Source organism: Haliotis cracherodii, unplaced genomic scaffold (genome assembly GCF_022045235.1).
Source record: "Haliotis cracherodii isolate W230 unplaced genomic scaffold, xgHalCrac1.p SCAF_4, whole genome shotgun sequence".
Taxonomy (NCBI): domain Eukaryota; kingdom Metazoa; phylum Mollusca; class Gastropoda; order Lepetellida; family Haliotidae; genus Haliotis; species Haliotis cracherodii.
This window is the reverse complement of record NW_027266297.1, coordinates 32,232,878-32,258,120: the sequence shown is the minus strand read 5'-3', so window position 1 is coordinate 32,258,120 and position 25,243 is coordinate 32,232,878. Positions and strand designations below refer to the sequence as shown.

General features: G+C 38.3%; 1 protein-coding gene across 1 annotated transcript; it reads left to right on the top strand.

Annotated features, from left to right (window-relative positions):
• Positions 1–14,866: 14,866 nt before the first annotated feature.
• Positions 14,867–20,633, top strand: LOC139480487 (fibrinogen-like protein 1). The gene is made up of 3 exons (XM_071263574.1): positions 14,867–15,184; positions 17,471–17,582; positions 19,987–20,633. Exons 1-3 carry the CDS (start codon positions 14,867–14,869, stop codon positions 20,631–20,633), a joined length of 1,077 nt encoding a protein of 358 aa, XP_071119675.1.
• Positions 20,634–25,243: the final 4,610 nt, after the last annotated feature.

The window sequence follows — 25,243 nt, the reverse complement described above, 5'->3', positions numbered from 1 at the left end:
CATTGGATTTTGTACATCGATGCAATGAGCAGTTTTGTACACACGCCAAAACAATTAATGACAGTCCTGGAATACTGATGTGCCTGGTACAAAGGGACTCGGTCGGGCCTCAGTGAAGTTTGATAAAATCTCCCAGATCACTTATGGATATTGGAATATTGAAAGTCTTTTCGACAAACTGAAGAACGATAATTTTATGGACTATCATATTGTACTGAATTCACAATCTACACACAGTGTGCTATACAAATTTCATCATGCGACTAAACGGGTCGTTATGCAGGTGGGATGACAGTACGTGTGAGGAAATGCATAAGTAAACAGGTAAGCTTATTACTATCTTCCCATGCAGGTATGTTTCTGATTTGTTATGTGCATGCGTGTATATACCCCCGCAATATACAAGAATAATGAAGGCAAAATCATTTACAAGCTAATAATCATTTAACCCGCTTAAAAACTTTTTGCCGGACTTTTGGGGAATTTTAATGCTAGAACCGGTAACTTACCCGATTTGACTGAATATGCACAGGAAGGATTTAATGACATCAGGGAAATTGAAATGAAGAAAGCAAAAGACAGTATTGTAAGCAAATCGCAAGATCACATGTTGAATTCTGCTCGACACTTGTAAATGGGCGTTCTGGAAAAGATGCAAAACAAGGTTCTATGACATTGTTTAGTAGTATAGGCGCTAGTTTGATAGATTTCTTCAAGCTGTCTCTAGTAACCAGAGAATACATGCATGATAACATTGAAATGGGATCGGAATCTTGCTAGTATCTACCCCTATCACTGGTTTATAACACAAGTATAGCTAAAGATGTAAATAATTATTTTTACGGGTTTGGGATGTTGACAAGAAAAATGATTACAGTAAAGTACGTTTATAACGAAAATGCTTACAACGAACTGATGGATATAACGAACTGATTTTTTTTGTCTATTTGGTGTAGTTATGCTTATAACGAACTTCGGTTATAACAAACTAAAGTAAGTGGTCCCTTTGAGTTCGTTATAACCGTAGTTTACTGTATATATCAAACCTTTCTTCAAACGACACTACCAGAACGTTTGACCATGCAGAAAATATGATTAATGAGAAAGTCCATTAATAAATAGATATATTTACGATTGCCATAAATGAAGCTGGATCTTGCTTTCCCATACTATTTTAATAGTAACAGAACTGGCAAAAGACTTAAGGGAAAATGGTTTGGCATTGATGGTAGACAGCGTAGACGGGAAGAAAGACAGGCATTGAGAAGACTTAGAAAAAATGGATCACATGACAACTATCAAAGCATATGCAATAGATATTAATGTCTGAGAAGAACAATACAAAGTGAATACAGAAACAAAACAGATTGGGGTTTACATGATTTATTAAAAAGAGATTTAACAAGCTACTGGCGCTGTTTTAGAAATTTTCACCAAAGCAACTATACAACATGCAAAATTAGTTGGGAACAGAGGTATGCTTTTTTCCCAACTTCATATCTTGAACACGAGAAGGCGAATTTTGACGTAGATTTCACAGTATAACACGAAGACCTTGGTGATACTACGGAATACTTGAATGTGTATACATACGGGCAGAAGTTAGGTGGTTGGTTGGTTTGTTGTTTAAAGCCGCACTCAGCAATATTCCAGCTATATGACGGCGGTCTGTAAATAATCGAGTCTGGACCAGACAATGCAGTGACTGACATCATGAATATCGATCCAAGCAGTTGCGATTGATGACCTACATTAAACAAGTCAGCGAGCCTGACCACCCGATCCCGATAACTCAAGAACAAGCAGGTTTTCGTGGATATTCTGGAAGGGTATTCTACAACAGAAAGTATTTGCGTTCTAAATGCATAAATACAGAAACAGTTATCAAAATGTTTAATGCTATTATTAAATAATGTTGTTCTTTCTGGACATATTTAAACGCATGTCTAGCAATATATGAAATTAAAAATGTAAAGTTATATGCTGACTCCTTCTCTGAAATATACGAGTCATCTACAGAACTACATGTGTACGTCAGGGCTGCATTCTTAGCCCACTGCTTTTCTCGCTGTACATAAATGAAATAGTGACTTCCCTTGAATGTAGTGGAAATAGAGGAAACCCGTTGTTCCCTGGTTTTATTATTTGCAGACATCATACTTTTTTTCCGATAACATAATTGAACCTTAAAATGAAAATTGCATGTGAACTTGAAATTGCAAGAAAAACAATTATTATTGTTTTCAGGAAAAAGGGTCCATGGAAAAAATGCGAATCATAGAAGTTTGGGAATGAGAACACTGAAATAGTCTCTCAATATAAATGTCTTGGGGTCATGTTTAACTTATCTAAACATGCAGAAACATTTCAGAATACGAACTATATGAACTTCTGCGTTCAAACAATTCTGTTGGCATCCTTACCTTCGACCTGTTCTTTAAGATACTTGACACGAAGATTAAACCGATTATTTTGTGTGGATCGAAACCATGGTGTGCACAGACCTTTGACATTATAGCACGAAATCAAACAACGCCATACAAAAGATTTTAGGAATACCGAATTATACACCAATTTACACCCATTGTTTATTGAATCCTATTTAAGATGCATCAAATACTGGCTGTCCCTAAAACATATGACAAATCATCGGCTCCCAAAGACATTGTACAATATGTTATACTGCCTAGATGCACAGAAAAGATGTATTTGTATATCAATCACTAGAAAGTTACTCTTTACATTTGGTCTTAGGTATGAAGGGGTCTGTCAAGAAGTCGGAAATACCGATTTGTTTTAAACGAAGTCATATAAAAAAATATATGATAAATATTCCAGTTATAAACATCATTTATATCCTGAAGCTTATGTAACAAAGAATAAAGTATTAAATATTGGACGCAGTCAAAATATCCCAAAAGAAAACCGAATCTGTCAGTTTTGTATTTTGAATATGGTTGGAGATGAGTTTCACACTATTTTTCACTTCACGTCCATTGTATGATATTGAAGAATTTTTTTGTAAAATAGCTATTTTGATCCGAAAAACCTTCTTGATAACGTCATATACACTGGTCACATACATCCACTACTCATCTTAACCTTAACATTATGTAACACACACACACACACACACACACACACACACACACACACACATATATATATATATATATATATGCGACTTTTGCATATCTACCATAAACCGGGGGCACGGGTGGCCCAGTCGTCTAAGGCGCCGCGATTCGCTGTGCAGAGTTGCGTCCCTTGGGCAAGCCACAAACCTATGATTGTGGGTTCGAATCCCGGTTCGCCCCGATTAGGTTTCTAGGTTTGTCAGCACCATTCCCATGCTCGTGGGTTTCACCGAAGTGGTAAACGTCTGAGACCTGCATCTCTTCGGGCTTTCCTCCCACATTAAGCTGACACGCCGCGATATAACTGGAATACTGTTAAAAGCGGCGTTAAACTAAACTCACTCACTCACTCTACCATAAACCATTGTGTCAGGTGTTTGTTATGGTTGCTGTCGATGGGACAGGACATGTTCACCTTTTCGCTAACATCTGTTTTCATGACTGTTTGATAGTGATTCATAAACACATGCTCATGATACAGTTGAAGTCGTACAATCAACTTTTAAAGAGATTTCTTGTGGCTATGGAAAGGGTTTTGTCGCTTGTATTTACGATTCTTACTGAAGTGACAATCGACGTGTCATATTTAGTAAATTTTCCTGAATGTCCACCCTGAAATTTGTTGAATGATTACCAAGCCTCAATTACAATTGAATGATATGCACATGCTATGAAACACCTGCAAGTAAACTACTGCAAAATGTAGACGTCACAACCTGGAAGTGATGGTATATTGCTCAAGAAAAAGGGGAAATTCACTATTGGAAAATAAAGTCATCCTTTTTACAGTTACAGTTTGGAACAGACGTTGCCAACATTTTGATTTTCTATGCACAGGACACTGGAATTTCTCAATCGTTTCTCAGATGAATATATAAAGTGAATATACTCATTTGTCTTGGCATTGTTGAAAAGAAAAAGGGCATCTATTCATCTGTAGCTGAGGATGGTCCATTCTTTGATTCAACTAAATTAGTACAAAAATCCAAATTTTTGTGCAAGGAGAAACATATCAGTTAGGAGAGGGGAACAATTAGAACCATGGCGAGACAACGAGCCCCGAACGGACGAGTAGATTTTTCTTAGAATCAAGCTTCGAGTGACTTCTCCGACTTAAACCACGTTATAGTTGATATATCTTCTCTATAAATTTACATACTGACCTATAGTTGCGTCAGTTTTTACTTGTTTAAATCTTGTTCGGATTCGCCTTTGAATTCCTGGCTCAGAATCAACTGCAAGAGTGGTATTAGGTCGTCATGTAGCTGTACTATTGATGAGTGCGACGTTAAACAACAAACAAAGCGAATTGGAACAGAATCGTCGAGAATAGCAATCCTTTTAGAGATGTTTTTAGAAACAGAACATGCTTCTAAAACATTTAGACCTTAAGATTTTCTTCCACAATGAAAGATGGTGGGTCATCACACATCACACATCACATTAACTATCTAGATGTTTGATGATTATTCCCTCATATTAAACATGAAAGTGCTGATAGATTCTATCAATCACAGCATTATCGATTTACACGCATGAGTTTCACGTGATTACTGGCTGAAGTCTGCATGCTGTCGATGGTGAATTCAATATTTCAGTGATTGTATCGTAGTTAAGGGGATGTTTGGTCGTTAACCAGATACCACATGAAGGGAAGCAATATAACACCCTTACTAACAAAGGTTGATTTGCCATCGACCATATCAAAGAGTTCTTCCAATATCATATTAAAAAAAGGCAATCTACATGATCCACATAATATGGTGCATTTAGGTCGATTCTGATTGATCTTTGGGAACATTAGTGAATTGATGAGAACCGACCGTACATTGGTTCAACTGGAGGTGTTTGCAAGTACTTGCAAAGACAGAAGCAGCCCCGTCTCCGACTTTTTCCAAAGCTTAAAATCGTAATGTGCGCCCCTGTACTTACAGTCCAAAATAATTACTTGCGACCTTGAAAATCAAGACAACTTCTTAAGATCCAACAATTGCCCAAGTCTCAGGATTGAACAGATAAAAGACTTTGTGCAACAGATACTGGTAATAAATGATACGCCAATGTTTCACAATAACCTTAGAGATAAGCTTAGAGATTCGTAAAGATATATGCAGATATGAGGATGTCTGCTTGTGTAGAAGTAGCCATGCCTCAGAAACTGAGGAGGAGCAGAGATGAAGGAGGGAATCCAGGATTGTAGAGACACGGTGTAGAGGATGGAATCATGGAGTAGACATGCATACCACTGAGGAGGGAATTTTTCCATGTTTTACAAAAATGATGTACCTCAAGCGGTGCCTTTGGTTGACGCAAAGTATATCAAAGCAGTGATACATGCCAGAGAAGGTGTACGCGGAGTTTAATGCATTAATACTTTTTGAGAAAGTGTAACCACGCACAAGCTTTTGAGCATTGAGCCCTTTGGGCCCCTGACCATTGACAATCTCAGTGCATTTGCCAAAAGTATTTCCCAGCTATGCGGGAAGAGACCATTTTAGGAAATCCTCAATAGTATTTGCGCCATATTCACCTGTTGTATATTTCCACCTTGTCCTTTGCCCTTTTCATGACATGTGCCAAGAGATTTCCCGAGGATCATTTGGAAGAAGTCCATTGAAGAATAATCCTCCTGTAATAGTCATTTAAAACATTACCGGTAGGGGCGGCGGTCATATTCCAACAAATACGTTTCAGGGCTAATAACGTGTAACATATGTGTACTTATAACGACACCTTTGGTTTAGGATTGACGTCAATGTGTCAAATGTACGAAGATTAAGAAATGTGTTCATTCCATTTTTATAAGAAATCTCAGAGACGATTGTACGATTCCGCCTACATCATGAGCATGTGTTTATCCATCACTCTCAAAAAGGTGAGCGTGTCCTGCCCCATCAGGTGGTACCCGTCACAAACAAATATGAATGCAAGTGAAGGTCATGTTAACCTGAAAAAGGGAAAATATGGTACAAGTCACAATAGAGAATTGCAAAAGACTGATTTTTGTGACTGATGCATCAAATGTGGAAATATCCTTCACAAGTCCACCATAAAAGTTTCTGAAAGCTGTACAGAAGCCTTGGATACTGCACTCTTGATCAAACAACGTTAGCGTATGAGTCTTAACATCTCATCGTGTCCCTTCATTTAGGAGGTGTAGATGTGTTCTCCATCGGTCGACGCTAACGAAAATGCGGGTACGTTGATGACAAAACACGATCATATTCAGAATAAATGTGGGATTCGAACCCGAACTATCGTATCATGGCAACTAAGGAGAGAATAACTGGACTCGTTAAGAAGCCACAATAATTTATTAACAGAAATGAAGCTTAGTATCTTTCTGTAGTTCTCATGATCAGATTCATATGTTCACGATTTCTAAAGTCAGCATATGGTGAAATCCATTGGGTAAGCAGAATTGTAACAGCCTAGGAACATTGTGTTGAGTATTTCTTTAAATCTACATCATTCAAGGAAGGTAATTGTTCGAAACATTCCATCTATACTAAACTCTGGGTCTCTTTGCCAATAGAACTAGATTTGACTATTTTTAAAGGTTGATCAGTTTAGTTCAGAGATTTGTGAGTGACTTGGGTTTTACGTCGCATTTAGCCATATTTCACCAACGTTACGGCGGGGAACACCAGAAATGGGTTCACACACGGTCCCTTTGTTGGGCCGTCAGTGTGACGAGCTAACGCTTCAATCCCAACAGCACGTTCTGCAACGTTGATATTGAAGTTGATATGGACGTACTTTGATAGGACAGAGATGATATACAACAGCGCACCCAACGTAAGGTAATAAATATCTAAGGGTTGTTTTCTATACAAAATTGATCATTATGAAATTGACTCAATCATATTCAGATGGACTATTTTTTAATATGACTATTCCAACTTCAACTATCTGTGACTACTCAAGCAGACACGTCTGTGAAGACCGTGATATCAGCATTCAGATGATTGATGGATAATCTTTACTTGCCAAACTGAGTGTCAGAATAAATGAAAGAAGATGTTTGTATAATTCATTTCATTGTTATGTTTATTTTTACGTGAATGAGAACACTGCAAAACTTAATAATCAATAATACAGTTCTTTATCACGTAAAACATGCTTTAATCGATAATGGGTCTACTTGATTACGATGTTTACAAATAAGGAAGTTAGCTTGTTGATATTAAAATAGTAAAAGCGGCGATTGTAAGTACATGAAGATAACATTTAGAAGAAGCTGCTACTGATCATGATTGTCCACATCTGTCACTATATTTCAATATTAGTCTTGAGTCCTTATTTTGTGCAGGACGCACATGCAACCTTTAGCTGTCCACTTGACCCACTAATTGCAGTTTCTTTCATTCAGGTGTGCAGCACAGAGCCTGAAATCTAAAAAGAACATATTAAGGCATATATGTGTAGCATAATCCGAAAACCTTAGTATAATGATGCAAAAAAAAGGTCGCTGAGCAGGAAATATCTTAACGCGATGCCTTCTTTCTCAAAACAACTGACAAACGTTTCCAATATAGATGGGTTTTCCCATGTGTCGCTAAAACATGGCGTCAAACATGGCTACAAGTCATTTGGGAGGTTCACGATACAGTTCTTAAATATCCATTATTTCAAGAATGACATTATGTGATAAAGAACTTATTACCCTTGTACCACCATTTTTTTAATTCCTAATATAAGATATTTACAATACGGAAACACACTCGGCTAATAATATATATATATATATATATACTTTACCTTAATAGGGTAAGGCATATCCGTACATTAACGTTATATATTGCTTAATAATTGTCTGAACTAGAAACAGAAGAGACCAGCCTCATCTGTTTTATGTTTAGATCCATGCATAAAGAGCGACAAAATACTATCCTCTAGACTGTATGACAAGAGGGTAATTTTCAATGGTCAACTTTCCCCTTATATTGAGCAATATTTCAGCAAGGTTTCCAATTTGACGCATCAGTGACGAAAATGATGCCCGATGCAATTCCCTATTTTGACATAAATAGTTACATAATATGTTCCCATCTATCTTTATGAACAATTGAGTTTCCTTTGAACGTGTTTGTGATGTATGCCACTGAGGGGACCGGATAGGCTCACCTTGGTATCAGGTGACGGCATTTATTGCGCATGGCCGTCATAGACGAAACATCAAAGACAAAAGCAATTAAAGCTTTCTATTTGTTTGAGTTCATATTTCCAAGTTCTCTAAAACATTTCTCACATCTGAAACCCAATTATTTTTACCATTATCATCAATTACCTTTAACACTTGTAACACTGATATGTGTATCTATTAGGAATCATTCCAAGGGACATAATCGAATACTTAATTACCCTGAATTGGCTTGCTACAAAATTGTTAATACCGCCTGTTTCACCAAGGATGGCCTTGTTTGAGGGCAAACTTACCAACACCTAGAAAACATTTCAAATATGAAGTGTGAACTTTTTCAATTACTGCACAATACTTTGAAACAAGACACACAACTTATTTTCCTGAATAAATGACAATCTAGAGGAAAACATAAGACTTAAATATTTATAGTAAGTTACTACAATCAAAGCAGACGAGTGAGAGTGAGTTGGGTTTAACGCCGCTTTTAACATTAATCCAGTTATATCGCGGCGTGTCAGCATAATGTCGAAGGAAAGCCCGAAGTGATGCAGGTCTCAGACGTTTACCACTTCGGTGAAACCCACGGATATGGTGCTGACAAACCTAGAAACATAATCGGGGCGAACCGGGATTCGAATCCACAATCATAGGTTTCTGACATGCCCAAGGGACCCAACTTTGCACAGCGAATAGCGGCGCCTTAGACGACTGGGCCACCCTTGCCCCCTCAAAGCAGACGAACCAAGAAACCATGTTTCATGTTTTGTAATAATGCCATCATTTCTGTTTATGATGTATTCGGGATCGTACAAAGGACACTGCTTTTAGCAGAGTTTTTTTGTGAATATGAACAGGGTTTTATCGCTTTTATTTACAGTGTTTTCAATTTCGAGGCGATTGGATGTTCTCAATGACCTAACTCGTGTATCCTAACAATTACATCAAACTGCTGATAACGTTCTTCAAATGATGTCTTCGTGTATCCTGTTTGTACCATGACAAAATGAATGTTCTCTCCTTGATGGTTGTGATGTCAATAAGAGATGCTCTGTATGGTTTTACGTTGAAGCATAGCATCTGACTGCCAAAACCCAGACCATGGCTTCCAGAATGCTTTACTTGCAAGGGTGAAAGTAATTCCCACACGCTTTGTTAGAGTCCGTGGAAATGTAAAAAGAAATAATTATTGTATTTCCGATCGAAAGATACTGTCTGTCTGTCGGGCGAGAAGGTACTCTAAAACTAAAAATACCTTTAATGATCTTCGTCAAACATGTTTTACGCATTATGTGTATCCTTCCAGGATAACTGTTTTCTTAGATGTAATTAACTTGAAGCGCCCGATTGAATTCATAAACACCGCAGTCAATATGAAATTCATTGTCATTAGAGCACAGACATTATTTCGTGAAGGATTTGATCAATATCAGATGTGTTTTGCTGTGTAGGTTGATAATGTGAAAAATATACATTCGTAAAAGTCATTCGAGTTGAACGCAAAGTCCAACCAGCGAACATTCACAAATGTACTTGTCTTGCAAGAGATTGCGTACATTCAAGAATTGCCTTTCATTTTGTGTGAGTTCATTGGAGTATGAACCATAATAGATTGAGGGCCAAACGGATGAACGTCGGAGCTTCCGACATCCTGTGTTGTTGGGATTGACGGAAATGCCTCGTAGATACTATTTCTGTCTTGATTGAGTGTTCACAGTTTAGTAGTACATGTTTGATAAAGTTTTGTAAATATTTGTCACATATGGCTCACTGTCTGTCAAAGATCGTCATGCTAGCTATTTTAACAACAGATGCTCGCTATACTTGGAATTGGTGATGAACATAGCCTATATTCCATAATATTTGAGAAGTTTATACTTGATGGATAAGAGAGCAGTCAAACAGTTCACTTATTGTAGTCAGAGCAGATCGGAACGTATCCACATTTATTTTGCTAAAGGATCTGCAAGAGTCAGTGGATCTTTTTCAGCACTGTTGCCATTTTGAAAAATCTGTGTCGAAGCTTGTATTTCATTGACAACGACAAAACAAAAGGAAGATCGCATCAGATCATTTAAAATAAAATAAGAGAATCGCATCGGACATAATTTTTGTCACTGTTGCGTCAAGTTTGGAAATGTCCTCAACATGTCTACCTTAAAACTTCTTATATGCTTTACTTGAATATTGTCCCCTTGAAGTATTTGTCACTGGATGTCAAGACATGAATACAACTACCCTCAGACATAAATACAGGCAAGGCTCTTATTCAAATACCAGACACTTTTGAAAATGATAAATGGTTAAACAACGTTCGAAAAGTACAGGTCAGAAATCTTTTCGCCACAGAAGTTCCCTATTTTAAATAAATTGATCGTTCCTAGAGTACTGGTCGGAAAACATCTTTTCGCCACACACGTTCCATACTTTAAATAAACTTATAAACATTGTTTACAATTATCATGGCCAGAGATACAAGCAGATTAAAGCGGTTAGAAATAACACCTCGATTTTGACAGCTCATACACTTAATCTCAAACTTTAATCACCATTCAGAAATATATAAATTAAAATTAAACAATACAAGTTGAATTAAGCAGCCTTAGACAGGACCAATAAGCTCACCTTATCGTACTTAATGTTAAATGTATCGGATCCACTTTGCCCACGACGACTGTCGAGCCGACACTGTGATAGCTGTGTTGAATAGGTGAGGTGTGTGCAGGAGTCAGACTTAGAACAGCGTCGACTGCATCTAAATAGAATTCGAAATCCCATCACTGAACGACCTGATGCTTGATCCGTCGAAGTGTCCTGACGAAATATTGTTACTCGAGGCGTTGAACATTTCAAAGTAAGGAAAAGGATGCACCAAAACAATGCATATCCGTGAAGTGAGACCGTTGATGACATTGCTATTGTTTCTATGGTACGAAGAACATGAGAGGACTTTCCGACCATGTGTTGAATCTTCAGACCATGTGAGGACTTTTCAGAACATCTAAGGACTCTTCAGATCATGTGAGGACCATTCAGAAAATGTGCTGACTCATCGGACCATGAGAGACTCTTCAGACTATGTGGTGACTCTTCAAATCATGTGAGGACTATTCAGAATATGTGCTGACTCTTCAGATCATGTGAGGACTATTCAGAATATGTGCGGACTCTTCGGACCGTGTGAGGACTATTCAGACCATGAGAGACTCTTCAGATCATGTGAGGACTCTGAAGAACATGTGAGGACTCTTCAGATCATATGAGGACAAGTCGGATCATGTGAGGACAAGTCAGATCATGAGGGACTCTTAAGAACATGTGAGGACTATTCAGCAAGGCATGACACTATATAGTGTTCAAGGCTTGATCGATTCCTTGCAACTCGCGTACAATGAAACTCGTTAGCGCAACTAAATACAAAGACTATTGTCCCCTCTAGTTTTATTAGTAAATATGTGAACCTATTTCACATAGGTGAAAGACAGATAGTATTAATTCAACATTAACAGTTGAAGAAAAATAAATGGATTTTCTTTGTAAATATAGTGATTATCGCAATAACTGCGATGTAAAATTGTCCATGAATCTCATATTATAGTATAGGCCTAATCAATACACACAATCTAACTGCATGTCATCTGCTGTGAGACAATCATTGGTGCAATGTCGCCTGTGATACCCGTATCAAATACATAACCATCAAATAACCATGTCATATCTGTTTTAATTGTAGCCATCGTCAGTCATACGGGTATAGACTATTTTGCCAGGCAGTTTACAATTCCGTCTGTCAACATGGCGGTATTTATTGTGCATGACCGCCATAGGCGAAACATCAATGACAACCCTTTCTATTTGTTTGATTTCATATTTTCAAGCTCTCTAGATTGTTTGATTACGAATCGAAAGCAAACTTAAACTTATGAGAGCACGTGCACATAATCGTTAACAATAATTCATTTCCATTTTTAACAATTATTCGTTTCCAAACAATGTTAACTTCGATTGTGATTGTGATTGTGATTGTCAAGTAATTTGGGTTTTAGAATTCCAATAACGGAAAAAACTGTGCTTCATATAAAATTTTATAGAAATATATTTAATATTCTGAAATGAAAAGGTGCATCTTTCAAAACATATTCCATGTATGTCATTATTGTTCCACTCAGGTAAAATGTTCGTTTAAGAAGCGAAAAGCACCATAGCCTTAGGGGTATTAATCGTGGTGGTCTTCATGTCCAAACCATACCTACAAGCACGAACCAATGTTATCATGTCCTGCCTTTGGCAATATTTTTGTTGTTTCATTGATTACAGATTTTTGCTAACCGCGTGATCGTTTAGAGTCGGTTTATGGGAAACATAACTTGAATGATAATACTCTTTAAAGTGGAGCATATGACGTAAGTCTACACTAACATATTAATATAAAACGTAAGAAAATAACCAGTCTCGATTATCCGCCGAAACTTTCCTTTGGCGTGAAAGGCAAAATTGTGGTGGAACTTCAAAGAAGGTTTTGTTCTCAGTTTCCAGAGACAACATTAGTTATCATTTAAACCGTTAAAGAAGTAATTCTGCGTGATAGTATAGCAGTTGCAATTTTATCTTGTTGTGTTACTTATCCATCAAAGAAAAAGCTATCCCGCAAATGAAAAAAATTCAAACCATTATTTTCTGATTGTGATAGATTCTGCAAACCCAAAACTACCTAAAGGCACTCTGTCACATGATTCATGCATATGCAAAGTAACACAGATATTCATCCCGAGTGTTTTATATGGGATACATAAATCGAAACTTTGGCGATGGAAATACAGAGTAACGGGACAAGGTTGATAGTTTCCTATATTAAAAAACACGAGTGATGAAATCTATTTATAATTTTCACCTTAAAATATTCCCTATTTAGAAACAAATACACAACATTGTTGAAATCTTACAGTACATTATTCGTAGAGATACATATTGTCCTTGCAATGTGAAGCAAATCAAATAACCCTATAACCTCTTTTGGGAAAATACATTCGCCGAGAAATTAATTCCTGCAACTACATTGCATTCATTTAACAAAATTATTAATGGATGTATTGAGCATATTTAAAACTGTATGACCTGAATAAGAACAATAATGATTCATCTCTTGTATTTGACAATATCTGAGGCGTAATGTAACAGCTTTACTCATTAAAGCCAAGCCACCCGATCACTTGTGGAACATCACACAGGCGGAAAGGTTACTTTCGATGCAAATCCGATGTTTTCACTAGAACTGGCCATGGAGTTATAACAAGATTAATCGTTATGTTTTAGGCACTTACATAAGCAGCAAAGAGAGTGCTGAGGCCACCCGAAAAATGGAGAAATTGATATTGTTGGATACTGTCTTCTGTCCACATGAACATTACGCATGTTAATTTGGATGTGTGTTTGTGCTGGTCAGGATTTATGTGGCAGTAATTAATTTGTAGAAATGTTGTTCTTGTTACCAGTTGTCTGCATGTTTTGATCTAGTTATTTAGCATTGTCGTCGTTCATTTTTTGTAACAAGGTGGCTTTTCATATAATTTGCCTTATTTCATCGCAGGTAATATTATTCAAATATTCGACAAGTTAAAGAAACTATATCACCGGTAAGCGAAGTGGATACGCCATCTTGCTTGACTGTAAGGACAGAACGATGACAACAAGGGTACGTTAGATCACGGGGAACAGCGGCATGACGTCAGCCCAGTATGACGTAACTCAAAAAGTTTACTTTATCGAAGGGTAAAGTACAATCGGTGCATTTGATTTTTTGAGCATCTTAGAAATAAGCATATGTTGTACTTTCATTCCACACATTAACATTTACTTCAACTGCATGTAGTTCTTTACCTGGATACAAGTCTAGCTACCTTCTTCAAATGATGATGACTGGACATTGGTGTACACAATCCCTAATTCACAAATGAACGGACTATTGCTACATTGGAATAACCTCATTTGAAGGTTTTGTCACCGAAAAATTGCATCAGGAAGTTAAACTGTTTCGATCTACCTCACCTTGTTGTCGGACTTGTTCACTTCAGAATTTCTTAATTCCAAAGACGCATTGTGTTAACTCTAACATCATGCCGTGGGCGTTTTTTAAAGGCACCCGTAACCAAAGGTGTATAGACGCTATTATTTGTCCTTATCCAAGTTAATGTGTTATATTAATTCCAATTCTCATTCTGATTACACATTATCGTGACTAGCTTTGTGTGTTTGCAATACCGATCATGAAATACGAGTTTGTAACCTTTAAGTCTTACAATTGGATTTCTTCCTTGATTAGAAATACATTATTAATTGATTTACACATTGACTGTGAATTTTTCTCTATACCATGCCAATCAGTTCATCAAAAATTATAATGGTTACCAATCGTTCATCCATAGAAATCGTCTTACTTTAGTTACCAATAAAGCCTCTCCATTAAGATTTCATGAACATCTTGAACATTAAAGACGTCCCTTAACAATTGACTATTGCTCTGATTGATATTCTTCGATTCCCAGGACGACGATGCACTATTTGTATGATTTGATGTCTTGGTGGATTGATGAGATTGATGAGTATCAGATGTAGACTGGAGTTGAGTGACTGTGCCAGCAATATGTCCCTCGCTACTGCGTTCACGTTAATTGTTGGTATCTTAATGTTAAACGCACATCTCTCGTTTGGGACAACTGCCAAAGTGTTTACCCCTTCTGTTAAATTATCTCCAGCGGGTCGAGATTTTATTCTTGACTGTTTGAAACAATGTGCTTCGTCTGATACTTGTGCGGCCACCATCTTGTCAGTGGAGAACGGTACTTGTAGCCTCATAAAGATGTCCGGGTTACAAGACATGGTCATCACAGATGTCTCCTTCAGAAAGGTTGGTCAGCTATATTTGATTATATAAGGTAGCTAAGCGAGAAATCGCAAAAGCGAAGTGTGGTTTATTTCACGTTAAAAAAATTGCTCTATCAAGGCGACATTTCTGGAGATTCGAACATGCGCTTGCAACTTGATGATGTCATATATTGGACAACGTTATTTGTGAGGGGGAGTGTCAAGTGAATTGTTCCCCATAGATGTAGTGGGGCGACGCAGATAAACGCGATAGACGAACGATCGCATTTAAAAGCGGGAGAGATATGACAATCGTCATTGGTAAAAAAAGGTACAGGTAATCGACGTGACTGTTCTGAAAATATGCGGAAAATACCCACCTGTGCATAAAATGGACATTGCCGAGGTTGGATTCTGTTGGGAGTCATCATTATTAAAATACGGGTAAATATTTCTAAAGTTTGTACATTCCTCATCATCATAAAGAGTCTTGACATCTCACATGAGAAATAAACGACTCGTGGTTTATCGCACAAAAAAACACTGCAGTGAAAAAAACGGTTTATTCTCCGTGCAGTGTTTATTGCACGATAAACTATTCCGTCTTTTATTAAATAAGGTATCGACTCTTAAATGAATATGTCATAGTTCTAAACTCACTATAACTAATCCATAATTATAGTGGTCATATTTCAATGATAGGTTCCCCCAGGCTGTAACATCTAGTTGATAGATTTTCATCTAGGTAGGAAAATATAGAATATAAAGTGGTCAGTGTACTACCTAACTAAGTAATAATCGCAATTAATACACCAGCCATTTGGCATATTTGGATTACAGTTTCAAGATTGGGTAACTAACAGTGGCTGATGCTTTACTCTGCCTAGAATAAGATTAGTTGGTTTGTTGTTTAACGACGCACTCAGCAATATTCCAGCTATATGACGGCGGTCTGTATATAATCGAGTCTGGACCAGACAATCCAGTGATTAATATCATGAGCATCAATCCATGCATTTGGGATCGATGACATGCATCAACCAAGTCAGCGAACCTGACCACCCGATCCCGTTAGTTGCCTCTTACGACAAGCACAGTCACCTTTTACGGCAAGCATGGGTTGCTGAAGACCTATTCTACCCCGGAATCTTCACGGGTAGCCTAGAATAAAAACACCAAGGGACTCAGCAGCCTTCTCTCTCTTTCAAGGTGATAGCCAAGATATCAGCTCTATCAAGTTAGGGGGACACGGGTGGCACAGTCGTCTAAGGCGCCGCGATTCGCTGTGCAGAGTTGCGTCTCTTGGGCACGCCAGAAACCTATGACTCTAGGTTCGAATCCCGGTTCGCCCCGATTACGTTTCTAGGTTTGTCAGCACCATACCCGTGCTTGTGGGTTTCACCGAAGTGGTAAACGTCTGAGACCTGCATCATTCGGGCTTTCCTCCCACATTAAGCTGACAGGCCGCGATATAACTGGAATACTATTAAAAGCGGCGTTAAACCCAACTCACTCACTCACTCACTCACTCACTCACTCACTCACTCAATCACTCACTCTATCAAATTAGTTCCCCAACTATCTTGGTCATTGTGGCGAAAGGAACAGGACCTCGCCCAAACAAGCCAAAACGGTCCCAAAGCAAGTTACGTCAACTACATTTATGGTATTAGAAACTGAGATGACCATTTGATATTGACCACAGATAATTCGTTGATAATTCATTTTCTTTGAAGTTGTCGTCTACGAAATGAAAAGTTAGACGGACGAAATAAGGTATGATGATATGACATTTTCATCAATAACAACATATAACATACCCCTGTTAAGTAGATTCTCTATAATTATATATCTTTCGGAGAAATATACTCAGCACACCTCATGTGTCTAACACCACACATACCCCTATTCCAACCATGTTAAACGGCCGTTTATCGTTGGTAACAATTTTCATCAATAACAGCATATAACGCTCACCTGTGTAGTAGATTCTCTGTATTTATAGAGGGAAAATATACTAAGAGGAAATATACTCAGCACTCCTCTTGTGTCTGACATTCCCTCTCCAGTCATGTGAAACGGACGTTCAGCGTTGGTATCTTTGTATGCATTTATCGGAGAAGGTATGGCATCTCGATGGTATCTTAGATGTTTATCAAAGAAGGCATTGCGTTTTTAGGCGCATATATTCAGAATAAAAACGTTTAAAGGGAAATTATCTTGCCATAGCACCTATGGTTTGATTTACCAAATGAGCGATTCCTTATCCAACATGATTGCATTTGACTCCAATCATTATGTAGTTCTGAGACAAGTTCCAATATTTCAGACATACCCTCCTCCACCATGTGAAAACGGCGGCTACTGGTCAGATTCAAGAAAGGTTTCTTGTATTTGTCCCGACAGCTTTGCTGGAAGATACTGCCAACGGTATTGGTATGGTAAGTATTAATATAAATGCAGATAAGCTCTTGATGTTTGCTTTCCAAAGACAAGATATAAACCCCCAAGGGATCGAGAAAAGAAATGCAAAACTAACAGGAGAGATTGAGTTAGGTTTACCACCCCTTTGGACATTACTTATGTTACTCAACGATGCACTAACTTGTTTTGAGTTTCAAAGTAAAGGATATCATTTTATATATAGTTGCAAACGGGGATTATCAGACAGTCAGTCAGTCAGTCAGTCAGTTCAGAGACAAATCAGTAATTACCAAGGTACCATCAAGCCACGCCAATAGACAGCATAAATTTCTGATTTTTTAACACGGCAGACTTTGCTGTTTTATTGACAGTAAAATATATTTTTACAATTAGTTAAATTGTATGTCATGATACTTTTAAGCTCCACGTTTGTGATTTCAAAACACACAAATGGGTTTTGAGCAAAGGAAACTCTACTGGCTTAATAACGGTAAACTTGATTGAATTGTTAAAAAATAATTTGCATTATGTGTCTTGATACTTGTAGTATTCCTTAGTATATACTTACGTACAAAGCATGTGGAACCTTTGACCAAGACCTGCCACAGTATGGATAGTTTTTGGACAAAAATGGGTTCACAGAATTAAGTGGACGGTTTTATTACATTTGATTGCAAACTGATAAGTTTGCTTATTTTATCAAGAAAGAGATTGGAAGGGATCAATGAATGAACAATGTTAAGTATAAAACATGAAAAAACGGATAAATGTTTTGTTCAATCCTGGCATAACCATATCTTCACATTTGAAGCTGTTGTGTCACATGTGATGCCAAGTGAAATATCTTGAAAATATCATGTTCAGCAATTGTATAACGTATTTTAGTATCAACATGACCTATATTTGTACATTGGATATCTCCGCATTCATCATAGCCCTTTACATAAGGTGTTAGACGTATCGCAAATAGAAGCGACCAAACTCTTGCGATAATCAGGAGCTATCTGCTCCATTGTACGATTCCGACTGCATGTGTATTGAAAGTTGAAGTCATGCCCCTTGTCATTCAATCTCCTATGGACATTTTCTGACAACCCTGCACAGATTTAATACGAAAACAGATAAGGTGGTTATTGGCGTCAGTATGTTGCTTCGGTAGTATTGTCAAGTGACCCTTGCATGGACAATATGTAGTGGCGTTCTGGCAGCCAGGGTGATCCCGGCCCATATCATTACAGCCCAAGCCCCAAACCTGTCATGTTGACTTACGTTGCCGTTCTCATGACGTTCGTTAGGGCGCCTCCAGACACGTCAATACCTATCTAGAAAGTCCAGAGGAAATTTGAACTCATCTGAAAACATTACACCAGGCCATCAGCGATTTCCACCGCACCTAACGGTGTCCAGCTTGAATGTGTCGAATTGTTAACGGTGGTACAACACGATTTCTTATCGTCTGGTCATTAACTTGCACTCCGGTGGCCTGGCGCAAGTGAACTGCGATTTGATTGGCTATTTGGGTTCGATTTCTTCGTACCTGATTACTCGGTTCTCGATTTACGTTGCTGGCCTAGAGCGACCTTTTCACAGCCGAACACATTTATATTTTGTGTCTAAAGAAACCTGTTCTGAGACACATTGAAAATATTGGCTACGTCTCGCTGCATTCTACCAGTTTGAAGCATGCCAATAGCCCTTAGACGTTCTTCACGTTGTAGACATTCCCAATCTGATCACAGATACTGCAATTCAAAAAAGTTGAAAAAGCACGTGTTATTTTGGATAATATAAAATCTACAATACAAATGGTTCATTGCGATACTGAAGTGTCAAAATCAATAATGCTCCACTGCTAATGTACTGTCCACGTGCAATGTTTCTTGTGTGTTTGGCCGTTAGATTGTGGTTCCGAAAACGATCTCGGGCAGTCCTTTTTTCAAAACTTATATTCTTCTGACGACCGATTAAAACAATTATAATTCATTATCCCCTACTTTGTTTCGAGAATATATGTCAATGTGTGAATGTCTGTATGTATAAGTGTAATGGTATGGTTCGATAACTTAATTTTACGACGAAAATAATGGAAAGACAAACGCTGAACGCTCCTTCCATATGTGTAATCACAACCCGACACTATATTAATCATGGTACACTGTGGATGCACTTATCTGGTATCTGACCGTCGGAGCAGTAACGTATGGCAGGCAAACACATATGCAGTTATTGTATTTGTAATATTCTTACAGTTTGTCAACTCACTTTGAATCTTTGTAAAGCTCAACATTATATTTTTTAAATAATGATTAATTGAGATTAAGTGACATGACCAATTAGTCGTTACTCTAGAATTCGTCAGGGTGTTTCACTGTATGCTTAAACTACTTGGTCATTGTGTTACTAATACTATTTCATTATCAGATTGTAGCGAGGGGTTCAGGAATGGAGCAACAGGCACGGGTGTCTTTACCATCGAACCTAATACCTCTTCCCCACCATTCGAAGTCTTCTGCCACATGACTTTTGGAGGAAGAACCTACTTTCAGAAGCAGCAGTATGGTATCAACTTCAACAGGACATGGCGAGACTACCGAGAAGGCTTTGGGGAGGTCACACGTGACCACTGGCTTGGCCTTGAAAAAATAAAAGCAATCAGTGACAGGGTAATATGTCAGTGGATAGTTCATCTCACCTATCCATGCTGTCCGAAATGGAGACAAATCAACTATAAAAACTTCAAACTAACTGATGAAAGTGATGGCTATAGAATGACATTTCGCGAGTATAATGCAAGCACGACATCCGTAAAAAACAAGCTGAATGACACAATGACAGAACTGAAGGGGTCTAAATTCAGCACTTATGACAGAGACAATGATGATAATCCAACAGGTAGCTGTTCTCAAATTCACGGCTCTGGATGGTGGTTCAAGGACTGCACACGTTGCAACCCAAATGGCCGACTGAAGCCAGTTCCAGACAATGTCAGTGGAGATCCCGAAGAGCTGTTCTGGCTGGGAGATGAAAGAGGGGTGACCGAGTCGTCCATGGCGTTACAGTGCATATGACACCGGATTGAAATAATCGACGTCCCACAGACTACCTGATGAATCCCACATATCTGTAAAGTCTTTAATTATGTTAATTTGACTGAATGACATATGTTTTACGCAGTCGCAGTGACGTGTCCTTATGTTTACCAGAACTGTGTTCAGTTATTGGACATAAATCAACTGGGTTTTGCTTTAAAGTAAGAGATTTCGAAAATGGATTTAATACTTTAATACTTCAAACACTCAGGACTGTTCAAGCTATTTGACTGCGGTCTGTAAATAATCGAGTTTGGATCAGACAATACAGTGATTGATATCATGAGCTTCGAAACCACGCGATTGGGATACGATCACATGCATGAAACAAGTCAGCGAGCCTGATCACCCGATCCCTTCGCCTTTTACGACAAGCATAGTCGCCTGTTACGGCAGGCATGGTTTGCTGAAGACCTATTCTACCCCGGATCGTCACGGGTCATCATCTTAAGCATGTCATCTTAAGCATGTCTTTTTGAACCAAGTGTTCACGAAGAGCGCCCCCTGTCCCACCGATGGAAAATAAAGTTTAATGTGTATGTTCTGAAATCAGATCAGTCATTTAATTATGTTAATTTTACAGAATGACATACGTCGTTGTCTGCATGTTTAAGTGTACAACTAATGAAAATAAATTCGCAAAAGAAAATATTCTTGAAAGTGTCGTGGTCTTTTCGCCGACAAGAAATCTTGGCAAGTATTCATATAAATGTGTGGAATTCTCAAATGACCCGAAATTATATACACGTTAAATAGCCGGATTAGTGCAAGAGGTGACATCATAACATCATAAGCATGGGTGACTGTTACCTATGTTTTCATCATTAGACTTCAGGACGAGATATACAAACTTTTGCTCTATAAAATATACAGTCAATCAATCTTTACTAATGGCACTGATGAGGCCAAAGACCTATAGTACATGCTCGGGGCCTTGTTACAAATTCATATATTTTCTTTGTTTAATAGCATGATAAATGAGCATTGATAAATTTATCATAGTTTCTGTACAATCACGTGTCATTAATTTACAAGACGTGTTACCAAGTGGCTTGTGGTAGAAATAGTTATTTAGATAGTTTGCTCTTAAATCATTATACACTGGACATACACATTAAAAGTGATGTTCATCTTCAGTGCTACAAATCCTACAAAGTCAATGTTCTCTTGCAATACTTACATATCTGCCTGTTTCAATAAAAAAAGATCATATGAGCCACAACGAAATCGAATAAGGGCTATTGCAAACGTACGTAACTTTACATTTAATAGATAAGGTTATAGTATAATAGTAGTCTTAAATGTGGTGTAGTAATTTGCTTTTCTAGACCTCGACAAGGAATCAATGTACAGTCAGGATGTGGACGTATCACCTTCCAGCCACCTCCCTTGAAGACAAAGAAATGGATAGATATCAGATTTAAGGCAGCACAATGATATTGCGCATCCTCTTTGTCTGCTCTTTGTGGTAAAGATGCATGAAAGGCCAATGTCACTTTAATATATAAAAAAAACATCCGGTAACGGTTCACTTTTTTTAGATACATGAACAAAAGCTTTAACTTAGTTGGATTGACATCTTTTGTAAATAATCGAGTCTGGACCAGACAATCCAGTGATTAATACCATGAGCATCGATCCCCGCAATTGGGACGATGACATGCATCAACAAAGCCATCGAGCCTGACCACCCGTTTCTATTAGTCGCCTTTTACGACAAGCAGGTGGCCAATTCTAAACCGGATTTTCACAGGTGTCTCCATTATCTACCGAAACAGATATCATTGGACGAAGAAGGCAAGATAGTGGTGAAAAGTTTAATAATAAATGTGTTATAATAACTTGAATATTGAGATAAACATCTTGAAAATATAGGGGTTGCGTTTCTTTTTTGAGAGAGTGTATATATAGGAAACGCAACCCCTATATTTTCAAGATGTTTATCTCAATATTCAAGTTATTATAACACATTTATTATTAAAGACAACAACATGAAATTTGGCATGGTGGCAGTACAGTTATGTAAGTTTAAGTCCAGGCTTCGACAGTTCTCTCACTAAGATTGACTTGACGCAAGGGGGCGTCTTTCTCAGTACCTCGTATGAGCGCCACGAGCTGCGATCACAGCATTGCACCTCCTTGGAACAGAACGGATTAGACGCCGGATTCTTTCCTGAGGGATTGCTCTCCACTCCTCCTGCAGTGCAACGGATAGTGTATCCAACGTCTCGGGCGGTGGTGTACGTGCACGTACTCGTCGATCCAGATAATCCAAAAGATGTTCGATTGTGTTGATGTCTGGTGATCGGGAGGGCCATGGTAACACGTTGACGTTAGAATTCTGGAGAAAATTCACTGTTGCATGAACAGTGTGCGGCTGGGCGTTGTCGTGTTGATAGAGCTCCCTCTGTTGGTCGATAATCGGCAGAAGATGAGGCTGTAAAACGTCATTGATATAGCGCTGGGCTGTCAAATTGCCACAAATGATCACCAAGTCTGATCTTTGGTTGTAAGACATGGCTCCCCACACCATGACGCTCCCTCCACCAAAACTGTCGACCTGCCGAACACATTTCGGGCCAAAACGTTAGTTTCCTCTTCTAAAGACACGCTGTCTTCCGTCACGGCGTTGTAAACGAAAACGTGATTCGTCACTAAACCAGACGCGCCTCCAGTTTCTGAGGGTCCATATCCGAACGTTGGTGCACCACCTGAGTCGTTGGCGTAGATGTTCGTGGCGTAAAACAGGTCCAATAAGTGGTCTTCTTGCACGTAGACCGGCCTCTCGTAGACGGTTCCTAATTGTTTGTGCGGACACTCTTCTCAAACCTGGCACCTATCTTGCAATGACGGTAGGTGTGGCTAGCCGATTACGTAGGTGGGTGACCCGGATGAATCGATCCTGAGGTGGTGTGGTAACACTTGGCCTACCACTTCTGGGGCGATCTTCAGTTGCATGACACTGAATGTATTGGCTCCAAAGTAGGGAATCGTTGTTTTGTGAATATTGAGGTGCCAGGCAACGTTTCCAAAGCTTTGTCCGGCCTCAATACGACAAATTGCGATATTTCGATCTGCAGCACTCAACCGTGGCATATTCGACCTTGTCTTTCGGTGAAAATGATAGAGTGAATTGCTAATCAACACGTGCTTTTATAAACCCATACTTCTACTGCTCTTTCCATGAATTGCACGTGCATGAGGCTTTTGGCATGGGCCACGTGAAAATTTTGCTCACTATGATAAAAGTAACAATAAAATGCCCTAGTGCACGAACATTAATGTGTTTGGGCGCTTACGTTAATAAACAGTGTACATGGTATCCGTGCATATCAGAAAAACTGTATTTACAATCAACATTTTTCTTTTTGGGGCTTTCTAACATTTTCAGACTTGGGTTGCGTTTCTTTTTTGAGAGAGTGTATATATATATCATGCTGCTGCTATTTCCACCACTGTGGCAAGTATCCATGGCAATGGCAGCTAGGATGGAGGCCGTGACCGAATATTAATACTCTCACTAGCGTTTCGGATACAGAGTCAACAAATTTCATAAAGGAATGGACGTTTCTAACTTGGAATGTGAGGGGTTTATACACCAAGCTGGGTGACAATGACTTTATGTCTGTCTTCGGTGATTTAGACTTTTTTTTGTTTAACAGAGACCTGGGCAAAAAATGTAAATGACTTTGTTGACATTTTTCTTGGTTATCAGTGTTTTCATTCTGTGAGAGAAAAGCGGAAGTGTTTAGGGCGTTCTAGTGGAGGAGTGGCAATATATTTATCCCAGCTACTTGCAGTATTATTCCATAGTATACATTCTGAGTGGGCTGACAGCGTCTGTCTCATTTCAGAGAAGCCGTTTTTTGATGGACATAAATATCTTGTATTATTAGGTGTGTACATACCCCCTGTGCAGTCGTCTAGTAATGATCAGGGCATTGAACTTTTGGATAGTATGATATTTACATTAAAGTATGAATATACCAATATGGAAATAATACTGTGTGGTGACATGAATGCCAGGACTGGAATAGATACAGATATTATTGAAGATGACAGCATAGATTTCCTTCCACTGGATGAGAGTGTTTATACGCAGAACTGGCTTCGTCCTGCTAGAAGGTTGAATAAAGACACTATAATGAATAACTATGGAAAACAGCTATTAGATTTATGTAAAACCCAAGATATTATTATAGTTAATGGAAGATTTTCAGAAAGTTCGGGAGATTTTACATTTGTTGGCCCAACTGGATGTAGTACCCCAGACTATTTCTGTGTTAGTCATGGGCTTTTTCCATTTATTAGAAATTTGAGGTATTGACTCGGACTGAGTCAGATCATATACCATTGTTATTTTCTATCAGTGTTGAGTTTCCCCCAGCAGACATGTCGATTGTATCCTTTACCTCCCATGACAGGGACAATAAGGTCTGTACTGATCGTGTCAGGTATAGATGGAAACCAGAGCTGGCTTCTAGTTATATACAGAATTTGACATCTGAACAGGTTTATATTAAACTAAATGATTTTTCTCAAAATATTTATGTTGATATTAATGCAGCAGTCAGTGATTTGGTAGCGGT

Bases quoted from the DNA above. Each gene is read 5' to 3' on its own strand.
- LOC139480487 (XM_071263574.1), top strand. From the start codon at position 14,867: ATGAGATTGATGAGTATCAGATGTAGACTGGAGTTGAGTGACTGTGCC. The intron at 15,185-17,470 runs GTTGGTCAGCTA...CCAATATTTCAG, and splicing joins CAGATGTCTCCTTCAGAAAG to ACATACCCTCCTCCACCATG. The intron at 17,583-19,986 runs GTAAGTATTAAT...TTTCATTATCAG, and splicing joins CTGCCAACGGTATTGGTATG to ATTGTAGCGAGGGGTTCAGG.